The 18,603-nt window shown below is 41.5% G+C and overlaps 1 protein-coding gene across 5 annotated transcripts in view; it reads left to right on the top strand.

Moving 5' to 3' along the window:
• The window catches only part of lrp8 (low density lipoprotein receptor-related protein 8, apolipoprotein e receptor), a 188,620-nt gene that overhangs the window by 128,189 nt on the left and 41,828 nt on the right, over positions 1 to 18,603 (top strand). For all 5 annotated transcript variants that reach the window (XM_061034394.1, XM_061034393.1, XM_061034396.1 and 2 more), the window contains exons 5-9: positions 1,753 to 2,127; positions 6,658 to 6,780; positions 7,989 to 8,111; positions 10,823 to 10,942; positions 12,564 to 12,689. In XM_061034394.1, coding sequence (XP_060890377.1) covers positions 1,753 to 2,127; positions 6,658 to 6,780; positions 7,989 to 8,111; positions 10,823 to 10,942; positions 12,564 to 12,689 — 867 coding nt within the window. The remainder of the gene's footprint in view (positions 1 to 1,752; positions 2,128 to 6,657; positions 6,781 to 7,988; positions 8,112 to 10,822; positions 10,943 to 12,563; positions 12,690 to 18,603) is intronic.

The raw sequence follows: 18,603 nt of genomic DNA, 5'->3' as shown, positions 1-18,603 counted from the left end.
GGTTCAATAAACCTTGTGTTCCTGTGAATTTAAAACCGAGACTTAACATGTTTTCATCCAGGTGTCACCTGTCAGAAGAACTGCGTTCACCCTACCTGCCTGTTCCTGCAGTAGTGGAAATAAAGCTGCTGAGAGCAAGCTGCCCCCCCCCCCCCCCCCCCCCGCGCTCGCTATCCCAATGGGAAAACACACGAGCACACTTTTGATCCACGCTTTGCTGTTTACACCTCTCACAGCCGGCTGACCAAACTTTTCATTAAAATAGTTTCACGGCTTAAGAAAAGACGATAGTGCAACCAAGGATAGATCAACACCCTTAGGGTTCAAGCACAATGTGTTTATAATATCAAGATATAAAAGAGGCTCTCGCTGTTTTCACAAAAAGTATTAGATTAATCACTTTATAACTTTGTTCAAGTTTTTTTTTTTTTTTTTTCCACTAACACCTAGCGTGACCCCGAACCACTTGAGCGTGTGAGCTGTGATGCTGCCGCTGTTGTTTATTTGCTCGTGTTAATTAAATTACAGAGATCTTAGCGGGGATGATTAGCATGATAGCGGTAATAGCTAGCAGGGAATCCAATAGTCTGTTACCATAATGAGTCCCTTTGGCGCTCTGTGTGGGAAGGTAAAAGAGAGAGAGAGAGAGAGATGGAGCGGCAACGTCTGTCGCGCAGAGAGGAGAGTTACATCAAAGGAACAAGTCGTTTTTGTAGCAGAATACATTATTCAAATTGATCCGTCCGACTCGGCCTGAAGTAGATGACGCCACTGTTGGGATGTTGCACGCAGGAACAACACAGCTACACCCTCGCTGGTGAATGAAAAGATCAAATGTTGTTCATCGTAGTGTTTGTGACAATATTCCAGCTTAATATAGACACACAAAGGATATTAGACACATAAAACATTTCCACACATAAGCACATACAGTGGGGGGGGAGGGGGGGTTCTGCACTGCGGCGGGCACCTGCAGCTGTGCCCTCTCTCAGCTCATTACACACCTGCTTCCACATCCTGCACTTCTGCTGCACATATGCTCTCAACCTTGTGCTTAATACGGAACAATGTGATTTTTTTTTGGTCAGTGTGTTTTAGTGTAATTGTTTTGTGGATGCTGTTGAATTTTATTTAATTCAATATAGTATGTTTGTTTGTTTTCCTCAACTCTGGCTCAATGTCATTTGTTACTTAAAACATTGATCGTCCCTCTGCGCCATGAACAGTCACAAGTGTGAATTCCACTCGGACTTTCTTTATCCACGAGCAGCGAGGTCTAGCCATTAACCTTTTGCTCGTTCACTTAGAATGTAAACAACAACACTTCCTTTCTCTTTGTCTCTTGAAGGTTTGAGATGAAATACATGCAGACATAAGTTTGATCCATCCTCTGATAGATATTTTGAAAGGGTTTCATATTATTTAATTGAAGGGGGGTTCTTAGAATTGGCCACCACTCAAGTTTAGCGATCGCAAAAAGCTATCAGTCAGGAGGCGCAGGGGGTGTAGCGGTTAGGTCGGGCATGAGTACAGAGGCTATAGTCCTGCAAGCATATGGCCCAGCAGGTTCCTGCGGCTCCTTTCCTGCAAGTCATTCCAAGTCTCTGTCCCTGATTCCTAGTCTTTCCACTGTCCCATCTAAATAAATGAAAAAGCCCAAAAATAAATCTTAAAAAAAGGAAAATCAATGCTGCAATGAGACAACAGAAACTTTGTCCCTCAAAATCCACTTTTCCCATTTGTTTCCCGCAGACGCCAAGGCCTGCCCCTCAAAAGACTTCCAGTGCCGAAATGGGAAGTGTTTGGCGCCCATCTACGTCTGCGATGGCGACGACGACTGCGGAGATTCCAGTGACGAGGAGAAGTGCTCGGCTCCCACCTGCGGCCAGCACGAGTTCCGCTGCAACGACTCGGAGTGCATCCCTGCACTGTGGAGCTGCGACGGAGACCCCGACTGCAAGGACAAGTCCGACGAGTCGATGGAGCGCTGCAGCCGGAGGACGGAGCCTCAGAAACCTCGCTGTCCAGTGGGAGAGTTCCAGTGTGGGAGCGGGGAGTGCGTCCACATGAACTGGAAGTGTGACGGAGACGCGGACTGCAAGGACAAATCCGATGAAGCAAACTGTCGTAAGTTAACTGTGGACTCGTGGTGTGGTGGGACTGGGTGTTTAAACGAGTGGGTAAATAACTGTGTTGCTACATAGACTTGTGAAGCAGAGTGCTGTTCTCACACCTGTAAGGTTGTGAAATGATTATGAAGATCTATTAGAACTTGGAGAATTTTTCAAAAAGACAGAAAGAGATTGACAAATACAAAATCTTTTCATTTGCAAAAAATAACTTTTTTTGTCACAAAATATGTGGCATTTGGTTTTTTTTTACTAAAAAAATGAGTAAAAAACATGCACAAAAAGGTAGCACTAAAGCCTTAGTAAAATATGTTTCTTTTAAACCTCAAACTTAACAAATGAATACTTGGAATGATGCCAAACCTTCAAAATAGCATGCAATCCAACATATTTCTTTGCTGTTACCCTGGATGTCGACATTCAGAGAGGGACAACAGAACAGCTAAACATCACTGGATAAGGCTTGGCTTTCAAAATAAAAGACAAAATCCAAAATCTTTACCCACTGCGGTTAAGTCATAACAACTTCATGGCATGCTTAGGCAACCTTTATACCACTACCTCCTTGTCAAAGTGTCTTTGAGTTTCTAGAAAAGTGCTATATAAAACCAATTAATTATTATTATTATTACTTGTGAGTGGCCATAAGCCACTTACGAGTGAAAAATTGCAGCCTTCTGTCTATGGCAGTGGCAGGGCCCGATGGGATCCGTGGTGTTAATTATAATCAAGAAAAACTAGAAGAAAAAATATTATCAAACTGCTCTTAACTTTGTTCTCAGGAGCCCATTGATTTAAAAAAAAAAAAAAGATAACAAGAAACCAACAATTTCTTTATTAAATCCGTAGACTGTGAAGTCCATGACTACATTTTTAGTCCCTTGACGCCACTGCACATGCTCAGAGACACAGCTGCTTATTCCAAATGCATTTATTATTATTATGGAGAAATATGGCTTCCAATTGCACTTTGATGCTTCTTTTATGTCATGTATCTGTTTTATTGCACAGAGGCTTCACACAGTAATTGTTAAGAGGATAAAAAAAAAATCATCACTGGTAGTTTCATTGACTTTTATGATTGTGATAAAAAAAAAAAGTTAATAGCAGCTGTAGACTTTAATTAAGGTGATGAAGGGAAATCAACAAAAGTGCACGTTTTGTTGTGCAGGAATGTCCTGTCGTGAATTTTTCAAACACTACATGATAAAACGTGTTGTGCCACCAAGTGATTGAAGGAAGATCAATGCTAACTTCATCACGTTGATCCAAGAGCGTTGTTGCCATGCAACCATGTGATCTGACGAAGCACAAGGAGAACCTCTGAGTGTGTTCGACCATATGTGTTTGTTGTGAGAGTGTGTGTGTGTGTGTGTGTGTGTGTGTGTGTTTCTGCACGTGTGGGAGGTGAAGGTCCTTCATCAAGTCAGACCCCCATCTGGTCACCTCTTCGCACTCCCACACACCACTCGGGGAGATGACAGTAGCCTCACACGTACAACATGATACAAGCACGGTGCGCCGCCACAAACACATACACACACACACATAAATACATACACACACACACATGCTCTCAGAAGACAACAGACAAGTGTACACTTGGAGATCAGACCACGAGTTTTTAAGCACATGAAAAATGCAGGAGCTGAAATAATGATGCCATCATTGAGGGTTTGTGCGGTACATTTAAAAAAAACTCTTACAACTTCAATAGTGAGTAAACATACATACAGCAGCATTAAGAGCGCGTCTGTTTCACAAAGGTCATTACTGTTTATCTTTTTTGTAGGCCTGCACTGCATGATGGGATAGTTTTTGAGGAGAATATCGCATGACAACAAGGTTAAAAACTATTTGCAAATCAGCATCACAGTCATAGAATTCAAGCAAGAAGCCTCGCTTAAGAGCTTCCTGGTTATTATTAAATCTTTAGTCCGCTATGTGCACTTTCTGCACCTTTCTTGAGGGATCAGGAAAAAAGTGCTCTTTGTTTTCCACAACACAATCAATTCACGGTTTCATGTAACGCAGAAACTTTGTAATGTAAGTCCTGGGTTATAATAGAACAAAGAGGGGATTTGGTTTTAAAGAATCACATCTACCTAACCGTATCTGTCTAGGTGAGGAAATCCTGAATATCAATACAACATCAATTATTAACTTAAATGTCATTTACCTAAAAAACCAACACCACTTTTGTCATTTTTCAGAGCTTTACAGTTAAGTTGTGTTTCCTATTAAAACATGCGTGATTTAAAGCAAACTGTAGGTCTTCCTCAAAATGCAAAAAACAACCACTGGATTCATCTGTCTTAATAATCTTGTCCGCTGTTTGACAGAAATGATGAGACAGCAGCTGAGTGGATTATATAGATTTGATTGGGGGAGGGGGGGGCGGTGTGCTCGTCATGGTGTGAATAAATGTAGGAGGTTGGAGCTCGGTGTCGAACAAGATGTAATAGTTTCAGATGTCTGTGTTATGTAAATGAGGGAGCCGAGCTCACCTGAGGGAGGTGCAACATTTCAATGTAAATGAGTAATGTGAGAATCATCGCCTACCTCCACTTTGCTCTCTCCTCCTCCTCACTTCCAACAAGCTTTGCTGATTCGCACAAACCCGTCCCCTCGGTTTATTATCCCTCCTCTTATTTGAAACATCTGTCTCCCGTAATCTTTGTGTTGCTTCACAGACTTGCTGAGACAAGTGACTGTGAGGGGGATGACAGGAGGTAAAAGGGAGTGAGAAATGGTCAAGTGGTATCTACAGCTGTTTGTCTCCTTTTCCCTCTGCCAGCTTTTCTGCAGATGGCAATCCTTTAAAATGACTCTTCATCCTAAGGATGTATCATGATTAGCTGAGCTCAGACCCCAATCTCTTGACTGAAAGAATCACTACATTAACTCAGGTGAAGGGTTATTTCTTCCACGTTTAGCTGAATTTAGCGGTAACGTGTGTGTCTTTATTTCTGTTTCAGCACTTGAAGTTCCTGTGTTAATGCAAATGTGGACATATTTTTGCTGCATACTTTTCAGTTAAATGTTTCTCCATGTCTTCTCGCCTACAGTAGCCTAGTTGTGAACATTCATGGATATGTGATACTGATTGTGTGCCACACAGTTTTTTTTTTTTTTTTGTGGCCCTCAACAACCATTGATCATGTCTGCCTCCGTTCCCTCTGCAGAGCGGGTCCAAAACACAACACATGAATAATTAAACAGCCAGTTAAAAAGACGAATGAGTTAAATAAACCTGCCCCTCCGTCGTTAGAGCAAGCACAAACTAAATACCAATACACACACACACACACACACACACACACTCAATAGGTCACTGGATGCAGGTTTTTCCCTCAGACAGTGAATGAATACCTGCCTGGTTTTCATTTCCACTGGGGCTTTTTTCTGTGTAGGTAAGACTTGTGTATGACGGATTACTGTTGGATTGAACCTAACTCAAAGTTGATGAAAGATGAAAAAAATCGCACACTGTACACACACACACACACACACACACACACACACGCACACACGTGCATCTTCATGGAGGAGGTGGAGGAGAAAAAAGATTGTCTTAATATTGTGTTTCTGGGTTTATGTGTGTTGTCTTCAACTCAGCGGGGATGCAGCTTAATCAGAAAGAAAAGGGCGTTGAGACTTAAAGTTGTTCGGATGTAATACCGGTATCAGAACTTTATTATGAAGTATATCAAAGTAAAACTATTTGAATGCTTAAATGCCTGAAATGCAATATTGCTATGTAGCCTATGCTAGTTAATGTATCAATCATAAAACATCAATTCTTATCCCCCACAAAAAAAAACTTCTTCTTGTTTCTGCTTCTTCAAAACAAAAACTTTCAAAGCAATAAAATATATATGGCAGAAATAAGCAACATGTATTTTAGAGCGCCAGAGGATTAATGCTAGCTAAGAATGTCACTTAAGTCAAGCTAGCAAAATGTTAGCAACCACTGTTTTTAAAGCACTCAAGTCTTTTTTATAATTACAGTGAAATAAGTTACAGTGACAGAACCTCAAATTAAAGCATTTTCATGTTAAAAAATCAGTGTTTGTCTGTCAAAAAATATCAGGACTGGAGTTTCTGTACGCTAAGCTGCAGCTAACATTAGCATTGTTTGGTCGTAGATGCTCATCTTGTTTTTTCATGTTAGACTTCCTTCAGTGTGCTGAGCCAGGCCACAAAGCAATGATAGTGGTTACATCTTATCATCATTCAGGGTTAGCAGTAGCTAGCCTAAAGCTGTCAAATAAAAAGGAAACTTATTTATCACTCTAGTGTCACAGCAGTTTTCAATAAGCCCGAATATAGTTTTGGGACTTGAGGCAGGAACAAATTACATCAGAATGTCTCCATTAAGGAATATTTAGAGCGATAAATACATTTATTTCTCCCATCATTTATGTGATGTGTCTTATGTAACTGCTGTGTGTCTGTGTGCAATGAGATTCAGGGACCGAAAAATGACGTTTTTTCACTTGTTTTTTGAACTGTTTGTGTCCTGCAGCCCTGCTCACCTGCCGACCCGACGAGTTCCAGTGTGGAGATGGATCCTGTATCCACGGCACCAAGCAGTGTAACAAAGTGCACGACTGCCCAGACTACAGTGATGAAGCCGGCTGTGTCAACGGTGAGCGGCAGGCGATCACTGGCTACTACTCTATCTGCAACATTATCATTTCAAATCGCTTATTGCATTCTTTCAAATGGGGCTGTGTCATCCGATTGCAGTAGGAAACATTTTCATTATTTGAATTTAAAGAACACATTTCTGTTTGCATGTTTGAGTCCTTTGTGATACTTGATTTAGCCGAACAAATCTGTCGAATAAAGACTTAAATACCTCAAGTACCAGAGTGTAGCACAGATGGCAGAAGTTGGCTGAACGAGAGAAATCAGCCCCATGAGAGTGTTTAAAGAAGGTAATTCTGTATTGGCAGAGATTCAAAACTTAGAGGAATGGGAGTTTTGAACATCGACAGTGTCAAAGCATTTTAAGAGTCTCAGTATGTTTCTGAGTTAAATCTCTTTCTTATGACTACAAAAAGTGTTCACGGTGGAATGTGGAAGGATGGGAGCGTGATTTGTATTTGCAAACAGGTTACAGTAAATGTTAACTTCTCCACACACACACGACTTCTGAGAAGCTCAAGGTCGTCATCAGACGCTCAGCCTGGCAGCAAATTTATCTTGAATCCAGTGTTTTCTGAAGTGCAGCTGTGAACCTGAAATGGATTTTTTACTCTTCACAGTTTCCTCAAAGGGCACAGTGGAGTCGTGCATGTACCTGTACTTGGCAGTTTGTTTGTTTTTTATAGGGGAAAAAAAGAAAAAAGGTTCACAAGCCATAGCCAAATATGTGTAATCAACTGTTTATTGTTAATAATTTGAGTGGTCTACTAAGCAAAAGTCACATCCATTAAATCTGTGATCATAAAACCACTTTAGGGAGATTTTACAGTTTCCAGTTCTCACTAAGGAAAGGTCAAATCCCCCAAAATGTCTGCAAATCTTACCTGTTACTTTCAGACATTACATAAAATTACCTAGTTATGAATCAAGATTACAAACCAAGGCGTCATCTTTTTTTTTTTTTTTCCAAGGAATGATGCAATTTCTAAGAGTGTTTTTCCCTCAATGAACTTTATAATTTAAATTACAACAAGGCATAACGCACCTTAAACCTAATTTCCTTTGACTCAGATCAACAACTTGGCCGACTTTTTGCTCAAACTACTTCAAACATTTACTGTCTTGCTTGTAAAGGCTTCACATGTATTATACCCGCAAGATATTTTTTATAAATGTGCCCCCTATACATTTTTTTTTGTGCCACAGTTACAAAGTGCGACGGGCCGAGAAAGTTCCGCTGTAAGAACGGGGAGTGTATTGACAGCAGCAAGGTGTGTGACAACGTCAAAGACTGCAAAGACTGGTCTGATGAACCAATGAAGGAGTGCGGTAAGATCATTTCTTTCTGTTCATGTTCACTCATAAAACACCCACGTACCCTGAGTCTCATTAGCCCTGTCACCACCTCAGGCATACATAAATGCAGTAACATGCTTGTGTAATCGCACTGATGCACACACACACACACACACACATACATACCCAGGCGTCATCAGTCTCTAATGTGGGTGGTCAGTCTTCTTCATAAATGGAGCTTCATTTGATCAAGGCAGCAGAGAAATCAGGACATTTCTCTGCTGCCTTGTAATGATCAAAGAGACGAGTGTTTCTCCCCCTAGTGCGGACTTAGCTTGGGAAAACGTGCCCTGACTACATTACCCATAAGTAACCATATAGATTATCTGCACACCATAGATAATTACCACTAAACATTGTTCAGTCACGCATCTAACATGACAAGTAGTGCAATCTATCACAGGTGAGAATAACATACCTGTTAATACAATTTATAGGGTAAATGTAGCTAATGAATTTTGTGCAATTGAAGTACTGTGAAATGGTACTCATGAAGAGGTACAATCAAACGTAAGGTTGCTGTGAAGTCGAGGGTCTCAAGCCAGTTAAATAAGTATAATTACACGTAGGAGTGCTGCCCTCTCACTTAGCTCTGATCTCAAAGCACATGGATATAAACCTTAATGAGGTCGCCCTGTAACCATCACACTGATGTTCAACACGATGTTCAGTGTCTCAAGGCAAAACCTGCTCCTCTTTCTTTCAGCTGTGACTTTAATTATCTGCAACATGGAGATCATGATGGATCTTTATCCAAAGCGAGGCCAAAGTGAAGTCTTTATTTATGTTCAGTTTAGTCTCCAAAATGCATTGTGGGTATCCCCGAGGTTAACCAAATGTTTTAAATGTTATTTCTATGTTTGCATTGGAAGTCCTGCATTTTAATAACTGCAATGTTTTTTTGGTATGCATGACTATTAAATACTATAAACATCGCCATCAATAACCATACTGTAATATCACAAGTGCGGGACTAATGTATTTTTTTCACTGCTGTTGGGTGTCAATTTGGGTGATTCCTTTATAACTCATCCGTCTGAGAGTCTTCATGATGAGGGCTGTGGCTGACCTGACTGATGGGCGGGTGTGTTGTAACTGTTTTACCAGGAGGTTTAAGGCCCCGCCCCCGCTCTAGCTCTTTACCTGTTGCTAGGTTGATTGAAAGTCCATCATCGACGGACTTCAAAAATCTGCTCCAGAAACAAATTAGTGACGTCACTGAGACTTTGCCCGTGTATGTACAGGTTATGGGTGTTACAGCGTTGTATCACTGGATTACAAACTTATTGGAGATGTAGTGCCTCAGCCAAACCTTAGAAAGTCGTTGCAGACAAAAGAAGTGTACAAATATCAAAGAGTGTCTTAGCGTGTTCTGCAGCTTTCATGCTTTAAAAAATAAGGCCCCCGTGTCCACCTAGCACTGGCCGGGCCGCTCAGGTGCGCTTGCATTAAGCGTTTGGGCACTGAGACGGAAAAGGCTGCATGTCCGTCCTGTCTCTATGAAGTCAAGTCTGTTCTTTCGCTCCTGTACTTTTTACTGTATGTGTTATATTTTAGATCTTTTCATTCATGATCAGACATGGAGACAAGTGGTTAGCCTCCAACACACGATCTGTAGGCGGCAAAACTACGGGGGAATGTCATACATTTGGAAAATAGCGCCTTTCTGAAAAGTCAAAAAATAAAAAACTAACTTAAGCACTCAGAGCGGCAGCACAAAAAAAGGCGAAGCACTTTTTCTCTAGACGGTCGCTTTCTGCTGCGAACGCTCTCTACTCATTGAAAACGATTGAAAAGACGATGGCGCAGTGGCGCTGAAAAAAAACGCTTGGTGGACACGGGGACTAATAAATCAGTTGAAAAGGTTCTGTTATAAACTTTTAGAATGCCCTTGCAATTCTTTAAATTTCACCATTATTTTTGGTAAAACGGCATGCTAAGACTCTTTTCCTTATTAATCTCAATTTCTACTCTTGAAGTCTCTTCCTCTCCTCTTTATTTCCCTCACCGGCTCGCAGCAGCACCTGTAGCCTTGCAGCTTAAATCTTTAATGCAAACCGGTAATGAAGTACCAGCTTTAGGTTTATGCAGCGATGTCTCTCTGCCCCCTGGAGAAGAGGGAGAGGAGTTGAAAAGACAAAGGAGTGAATGAAAAGTGATACAAAAAGGAAAGGACTTAGAGGCAGCAACGCCTGAGAGGGAGTCCAATCTGTTCGGCTAAAAAAAAAAAAGAAAAAGAAGAGGAAATGGAGAGAATGTGGTTGGAGGGATGAGTCTGTAACAATGGGTATCATAGTAGAGTGACACCTGGTGCACACAGCCAAGCTCCCTGTTGGAGAGTGGAATGGATCCAGGTGCATTTTGGCAAAAACTCTGCCTGAAGGACACACACACACACACACACACACACACACACACACACACACACACACACACACACACACACACACACACACACTTTCAAACATACCTGTGTTTTATTTTTCATTTCCCATTTTCTTCTGCTTTGGAGCCAAATTACTTTTCTTTCTAAATCCAAAATTTAAGTGTACAAAGACACACAAAAAAGAGGAACAATTTATTTATTTATGAAAAACAATGCACACATATTTTCAGTGTTTTTACTTTCTATTCAAGGCTTATGTATCTATCGCTCTCTCTCTCTCTTTCTCTCTCTGCTGCAGGCGTGAATGAGTGTGCAGACAACAACGGCGGCTGCTCCCACATCTGCAGGGACCGGCGAATCGGTTACGAGTGTGACTGTCCCTCCGGGTACAAACTGCTGGACAAAAAGACCTGTGGAGGTAAAGAAAAAGAGAAGTCCTCTGTCCAAACTAGAGTGGAGATGTAGAGAGCCATGCCTAATGTACAATCATACCTTGTCTGGGCCTGGCCAGGTTGAGCTGCTGTGATCTATAGGGCCGGTTGTGTCCCTTTGGTCCACTGCTGTATTTCCAATTTCAGAGGTTACAGGAGCTCAATGAGAGTTTCAAACAAGATCTTACAAACCAAGCTAGGGGCAAAAGTTCTGGTAAAAGTTTTTTTTTTTTTGACCTGCAGTTTATACATTTCGAGGCTGTATTTTCCCATTGACTCTAAGTGGATAAACTGCTGCCAAAAACCACTTGTTTTTAACACTCAGAAGAAGAGGATTTCCATATTGTATCTTCTTTATTCAACGCAGGTCAAGGTACTCAGCTTTTATGAAAAATCTAAATGTCATACTTTTACAAAGCACAGGTCAGTACTTTTTTACTAGTGTTGTAATCAGGACCACACTAACCGAGACCAAGGCATCCCCGAGACCAGAGACACCACTAAGACATTTAGGGATCGAGACCGAGACAAGACCAAGACCATGAAATATGACCGAAAAATCATCACCGGAAGGGTTGCAGCCGTAACCAGAGGCGATCAAAACCAAACTACAAAAGAAATTGAAGTTATATGGGTTCTTGTAGAAAGGGGCGTTTCCTTCTTATCACAGAAATAATGCGGAAAGATAGCCTCTCAGTGGTGGTCTTGACCGGTCTCGATTTAAAAATCCGGAGTCTGCCCAGTCTGAGACCGAGACAAAACGGAGTAGGAATACTTTTGATTCTGAGACGAGAGAAGCTTTGTAAGCCGCCTTCCCAACATCGCAACAGATCTCAAACAGCACGGACGTGATATTTATTAATATACTGTAATGTGTCCAGGGTCCAGTCCAGCTGAGCATTGTACTCCGTCATAGAAATGAAATACATATTTTTCAAATGCTTCAACATCCTTCTTGAATAATTAAAAGCAACAAAAGCTTCAATGCTGATCCACTGAGATTTAATTTAAGGAAAAAGAGAAGAAGATTTATAAATGCCTCGAGAGAAATTCACTTTAACACTCTGTTGTTGAGTCATGCAACACACACACACACACACACAGGCTGAAATACACACACGTACACAAACAGGATCCTTTAGACGTGCACTGTGAGGGGGCTGCACACATGAAAGAGCAGTCTGAGCAGTTGGGGGTTCAGTGTCTTGCTCAAGGGCGCATCGACAGCGCTCAGGGAGTGAAGAGGCACATTTCCACCAACCAATCCAATTTCCAGACTAAGTCCGCCCCTGGACTTAAACCGGCGACCTTCTGGTTCCCAACAGACTGAGCCACTGCCGACTTTGTTTTCTCACATATACATCATGATCTAACAAGCTGTAATGTTTGTCTTTTCTCACGAGATCGCGTGTCCCGTCTGTGGAAGCCCCTCCGGTTACTCTATATATTAGTCATACAAACTCGATCTGAAGAGTCAGAGCATTTGAAGTGAATATTTTTTTTGAGAGACGTTCTTCACGCTCTTCAAGACCGAGCCGACAATGTGTGTGTCCCTGTTGTTTTTACTTTTGATTTGTGACGCCTTCACGCCGTTGTTTCTCTCCACAGACATAGATGAATGTGAGAACCCGGACGCCTGCAGTCAGATCTGCATCAACTACAAGGGAGATTATAAGTGTGAGTGCTACGAAGGCTACGAGATGGATCCAGCGTCTAAGACCTGCAAGGCCGTGGGTGAGCCATTTATCACACACACACACACACACTGGTATTTGGAGTATCTTTGAATATTTAATACCCATATGTGAGCAAAAAAAGCTGAAATGGTTACAAGCCAAAGCCAGCATTTTACTGCATGTTAGGTAATGTAATGACATCATCAAAGATCAGACATGACGAGGCCTAAAAAGGAAGCTGACTCTTTCATTTGCACTAATAATGAAGTCTGTAGCGGTCATGTTTTTTTTCATTGTGGATTGATTTAAATCAGGAAGAAGAAAAAAAAAATGAACGCACCCTCAGAGGCCGCCTGCAGGAGCTTAGTTTTTAAAGAGCTTAAGAAATCACAAGTCGAGACCAACCTTTTATACACACTCCAATTACTCTCCCATTCCAGCACCCCTAGCTACCGCTTCACATCCCACACTGTTCTGACACCGGGGGACTCTGTTAAACCAGAGGCTTGCTTTGTATGCAGCCCCTGCTCAGCAATCTGTGCAAAGATAAATATTTGCCACCTTTTTTTTTCTGCAGCCCCCTCACTAATGAAAAGTTTGCAGCCAGCTGCATCTGCTGTCCCCGCAGAGTGCCAGGGGAAGGCTGGCCTGGCCGCTCGCTATAGGACACAGGCCGGGGTCTGTAGCCCTCGTTGGCCTGGGTAAACACTCCAAGCAGTGCTTATGATTGAAAATAAAATATTTTTCTGCAACGCTTCAGCAGGCGAAAGGTTGTTATTGAAAAATAGTCCGCCTGAATGCCGAAGTGAAGATGTAGGTTGCTTGCTGCACCTCAGATTGCCTTTTGAAAAGCTTCCAGGTGAATTCTGGGTGTTTCTAATCAGTCCCCTCCTCTTCATCGGCCTGTCATGGCTGGTTTCTACAGATAGCAACGCTGTCTGTCACAATATTTTAAACACCTGCTGATAAGGCTTTCTGCTGACAAATTAGAGCTTCAGATGTTTGCTGATGTTTTGATTAAAGGGGATATACTGTATAAGTCTAGGGCTGCTGAAAACAGCATTTTGGTGCTGTTTGTTATGCAAACCAGTTCGTCTTTTACATTTTAAAACCTAGTGGGATACCGGCAAACTACTTCTCCTTGAAGTTTGAATTTATTGCAACTTCCCTCTCAAAGGGAAGGGTCCTTTAATGGGTCGAGTTAAGTTTCTTTCTTGATTGGAAAAAAAAAAAAGGGAGCGGAGAAAAGAGTGTTACTTGTGATTATCACCACTGGTCTGAGGTTGAGTCATTACAGGGTGAACTGGTCTGGTAATGAGGGAGCTGAAATCAGAAGCAGGTCCTCACTCTATAAGCTAAGTGGCATGAAAAGCGTCATTGATTGCTTCATGTCTCTCCGTGTGAGTCTTTATTGCTGTTAGGCCAAGCAAACAGTGTTTGTCAGAGGGCAATGCATTTATTAGAAGGGAGGACAGGCATGCAGAGGAGAAGAAGATGAATGGATCATCGGATGCACGGGATGAATATCTCTGCTGCTCACCGAAGTAATGCTAAGATGCATGTGCGCCCTTCGATGGTGGCGCATGTCAGAGCGTGTCAAGGGCAGCGGAAAGAATCGCAGGCTTTTGTTTATGTTAAGTTTTCTTATTCAGAGGCACACAAGGACGGGAGCGTAAAAAGCAGACGATATGTGCTTCGTGGAGCTGACATAACGTGGACTTAATGAGGCTGCATTTGCCAACAAACTCATTCCTAGGCACACTTGTAGAATGAACACCTAATCACATGAATGCATGGTCTCAGACAACAGCATACACTTTGGATGCAGGCCACACAACTGCACATATACCAGGATAGTCACCGAGCTGGGTTAGGGTTAGGAGGCTAGGCTTAGGCTACCCTATATCTGGACGTAAGGATACACATAGTTATGTCACTATCCTGGATTACTAGCCGCTATTGCAGGAACTTGTTGATCAGGTGGATTGCCTCCATTGCACTCTTAAAGGGACCATCATGTTTTTTAAAAAAAGGAACATCATGACTAATTAAAGAAGACTCATGATAGAGAACATTAACTTAACAGGAAAATGATTATTCATGTAATAAATCAACTAAGAAGTAGGGTCATTATCCCCTCTGGCTTCATACAATCAGACATTTTTTTGAAACCAGTGCAGTCGCCCCCTGCTGGCCATTAGAAAGTGTGCAGGCTCAAGATACTTCGACTTTGCTTTCGCTGCCAAAGAGGTTATGGCTGTGTACCAAAACCACAAACTAACATTCTGGCTGCTACATAATCAAACATTTTTTTTTCTGCACACTAACAGGCGGAGTAATACGCCATATTCGACATACAACACATGTCTTGCACGTCCCCACACATGACTTCATTGATCACGTATTCCAGGCCTGAACTATGTTGAAAAAGTGAGCACCAGGCTAGCACGCCTTTTGGGCCGTATAGAAAATGTGACAACAATGTAAATAGATTCAGAATTTGCAGAGCCACATAGTTCACTATGTGAATTCTATTTGACCACATGTTAAAATAATTGCACTTTTATTCCTATGCTGCTTGTTAACTGGCTGGCGAGCACGGCTGAATAGCTGCAGTGCATTGTGGGGCGGTTGTGTATGACAAGTGAGCTCCTGTATGATACTTAAAAATGACAGCAAGTATATATCAGAGCATTTCTTTATAAAATTGCATACTATTAATTCAGAACTCATACATATTGTGAGTCACACTCAGTATAAATAGTATAAACAGCTCATGTCTATTTCTTTTATACTCTCTTTGAGCAAAACGCATTGTCATGACCCTAAATTGACATTTAATGCCATGTATAGCTTTTTCCTGCATTTCCTTCCTGTGTTGGTTTCACTGAGCACAAGCTGAACGTGTGCAGATTAATATGAGAGGAGTAATTTACAGCTGAGTTCTAACCTCTGCTCTCTTCATTTTCCAATGCTCAGAGAATGCACTATAGTGTAATCCTAACACACCGCTTCAGGCTCTGCAGATTCATTTCAGAGTAATATGCAAGTGTTACCCTTGCAATGCTAATTAAAAGTAAAGTCCCAGGTTGGAGTCTTAATGCGCTCACTCTTTTTAAGCTGCTGTTGTGTCTATGCGTATGTGTGTGCATGTTTGTATAAGTACCTGAAGAACTCCTCGCTCTACACTAATTGCATTCATTGTTTTGTGTGTTTACACCTTTATGGGTGTGATGCCACTCACTGAGTCGTCAACTCAACTTGTAATTATTCGTCAGAGAGAGGGAGTGTGGGAGTGGACTGTTTATATAAGAGGAAAGGGGGTAAGTTAACGTCAGTGCATTCAGGCAGCAGGTCCTCCAACATTTCTTGATCAGTTGGAAATCTGCTATTTATAAATCAGAGTGGATGCAAAGTAAAATGATTAAAGAAGTAGGGAGAAGATGCCTTTTTGTGGTGTTATCCTTCTTCATGAGGTAAGAGTCAGAATTTCTTTTAGAAAATAGCATCGCAAGTGTCAAAGTATTTATCATTTAATTATCATGACACATACTTACGTTATATATTAAACTGAATTCATACTGTAACCACTTACAAGTTTATCACGCAATCAAAGCTAACTTATAATCGAACCCTAACCCTTTCTACTTTTGTACATAACAAAGGAAGATTAAGACCATTTATAGGGTTACTACAAAGCTTTAACCTCCAGTGTTAAAAAATTAATCCAATTTGAAAGTGCAAAAACCTGAAGTTCCTCGACTGTCCACTTGAGGCTGGCTGCAAAAACCAAGGAATCCCCATTCGAGCCCACGTGACGATGCCCTTAACCACAGCAGAGGTAAACGTGTTTAAGGCCTGATACTAAAACAGTTTGGGTGTCACTAGCTGATTAGATCAGCGTTTTGCATGCGTTTGTTTGATTAGAGGCATGACTGGTTTGATTGACAGGTGGGCGTGAGGCTTAAAGCCCGCCTCAGTGTCTTTATCAGACACTAGATTGATGAAAAACTTAGATTGAGTCAGCATTTCCAAGATGGCGACCTCTATTGTTTGGTTTCAAAATTCCCCTTCAGAAACCAACGGGTGGCGTCACTGAGACTACATGTTTTATACAGTCTGAGGTTACTACACTATACCGAATAACCGCCATGCTGCAAACTCCACTGTTGCTAAACTCAATGAAAATGCTCTGCTATCCATCTTTCATGAGCATAAACTATAGAAGTGGAAATGTAGTCTTTTGAGCACAACTTGCAAACATTAGCCTTATAGTTAATTTTAAACCTTGGCTCCAATTCAGCACAAGTGGTTTGGAGATGTGAATGCTTGAAGGTTGTCCAGCAAAAGTTCATCAAATTTGCAGACAGGAAAGTGGAATAGGATGGAAAAACATGTAACAGTAAGGGATATATAACAGGTACACACACAGAAACTGGTTGATGAAAGCAGGAAACGCTGTCACGGCGATGCAGAGGAAATGTACCGACTGCCTGCGGACCAAACTTTTCTTCTTTCCTTTTCTAAACTTCTTTCTTGTTTTCTTTGTTGCTCCTTGTCCTCTCTCTCTCTCTCTCTCTCTCTCTCATCTACAGTACACTACAGGCTTCATCGCAGTGCCGAGAGCAGTTTGTACCAAACCTGACAGTTTGAGCACACACACTTTTCAAAGTAACTTTAAAAGCAGCGGTCACATTTTGCCTATTGTCAGAAGATTTTTGCCCTGGGACCTAAGATGTTGTTGAGCACTGTCAAACCAAAGTCTAAGAAGTTCCTCCTGCAGTTTTGGAGTTTAATGGATGTGCAAAAAAAAAAGTATAGCAATGTTTCCCCTTCCATGGCTGCTACCCCAAATGAGGCACAAAAAACTTTCTTCAGGCCTATAGAATTCACAGAATGCATCGTCACTCTCTTTATTTCAGCAGAGCATGGGGCGTCTTTCATGTGTTTTGCTGTCCTGAGCAATGTCTCTGCTCTGCTCGTGTGAGGGCGAGTCAATCACACTGAATGACAAACATCCTTTATGGTTTGTCAAAGACGCAGCGTCAGGAATATGAATTTATACTGAGCCCCTACCTGAAGAAGTTTCCCTTTCTTCCACCATATTCTATCAGCTTCTTTTAAACTTATTTCTCTGAAACATTTGCAATACCGAGGCAGCTTTTGTTTACCCGCTGACTCATAATATTTTAACTGGCACACGGGGAGTAAAGTATGCTGTTCATGTAGTCAGTTTTAAAGGTTGGTGTACACCAGTACATCCATTTTTCACAACACTGAATTTGATTCTGTTAAAGAAAGTCCCCTATGTTTGATGACCTGGATGGATTATTATTTGTTTATAATGATAGCGGGGAGGGAGATTAACCTTTAAAAAGAGAGCGAGAGCGGTACCCTGTGCTGTCTGTTTATGAGAATCCCACAACAGAAACAGTCTTCTTGTGCTTTAAAGACAATTAAGAGATGATCAGAGCTGGAACTTTTAGTAGTACCTCTAGCTTTTTCTGTTTCTTTCTAGTATTTGTCAGTCTCAGTAGGAGGTGCAGCTTTTTGCTTGCGAAGTTGTCTGACTTTTACCTGAGTCCATGTCCTTCACTCGTTGCAACCTCAGTCCATCAGCAGAAGCCTCTGTCCTGCAGCTGGTCAAAGTAACAGACAGACTGCTGCAAGTGGTTAGTTTAACAAGCAGGGGCGGAGTCAGACTTAACCAGGGGGGGGGGGCAGGGCATTACTGTCCCTATTAATCATATCTTCTTTTAACATTTAAGTATCTAAAATATGTCATGGTACGATTTAAAACTTAGAAAGTAAATGTACTGTTAGAAACTTTTTAAAAACTGTCAGAAAGAAATAAAACTATTTGATTCGTTAAAGTCAGGTGAAAAAGTGAAATTCTGATTTTAATGGATCTGCAAAAATATCATACTTTTTGCTTTTGCACATTTATATGAAATAATTGTTGTGTTTGTTAT

Source organism: Labrus mixtus, chromosome 3 (assembly GCF_963584025.1).
Source record: "Labrus mixtus chromosome 3, fLabMix1.1, whole genome shotgun sequence".
Lineage (NCBI taxonomy): Eukaryota > Metazoa > Chordata > Actinopteri > Labriformes > Labridae > Labrus > Labrus mixtus.
This window is presented reverse-complemented; position numbering and strand designations above follow the sequence as displayed.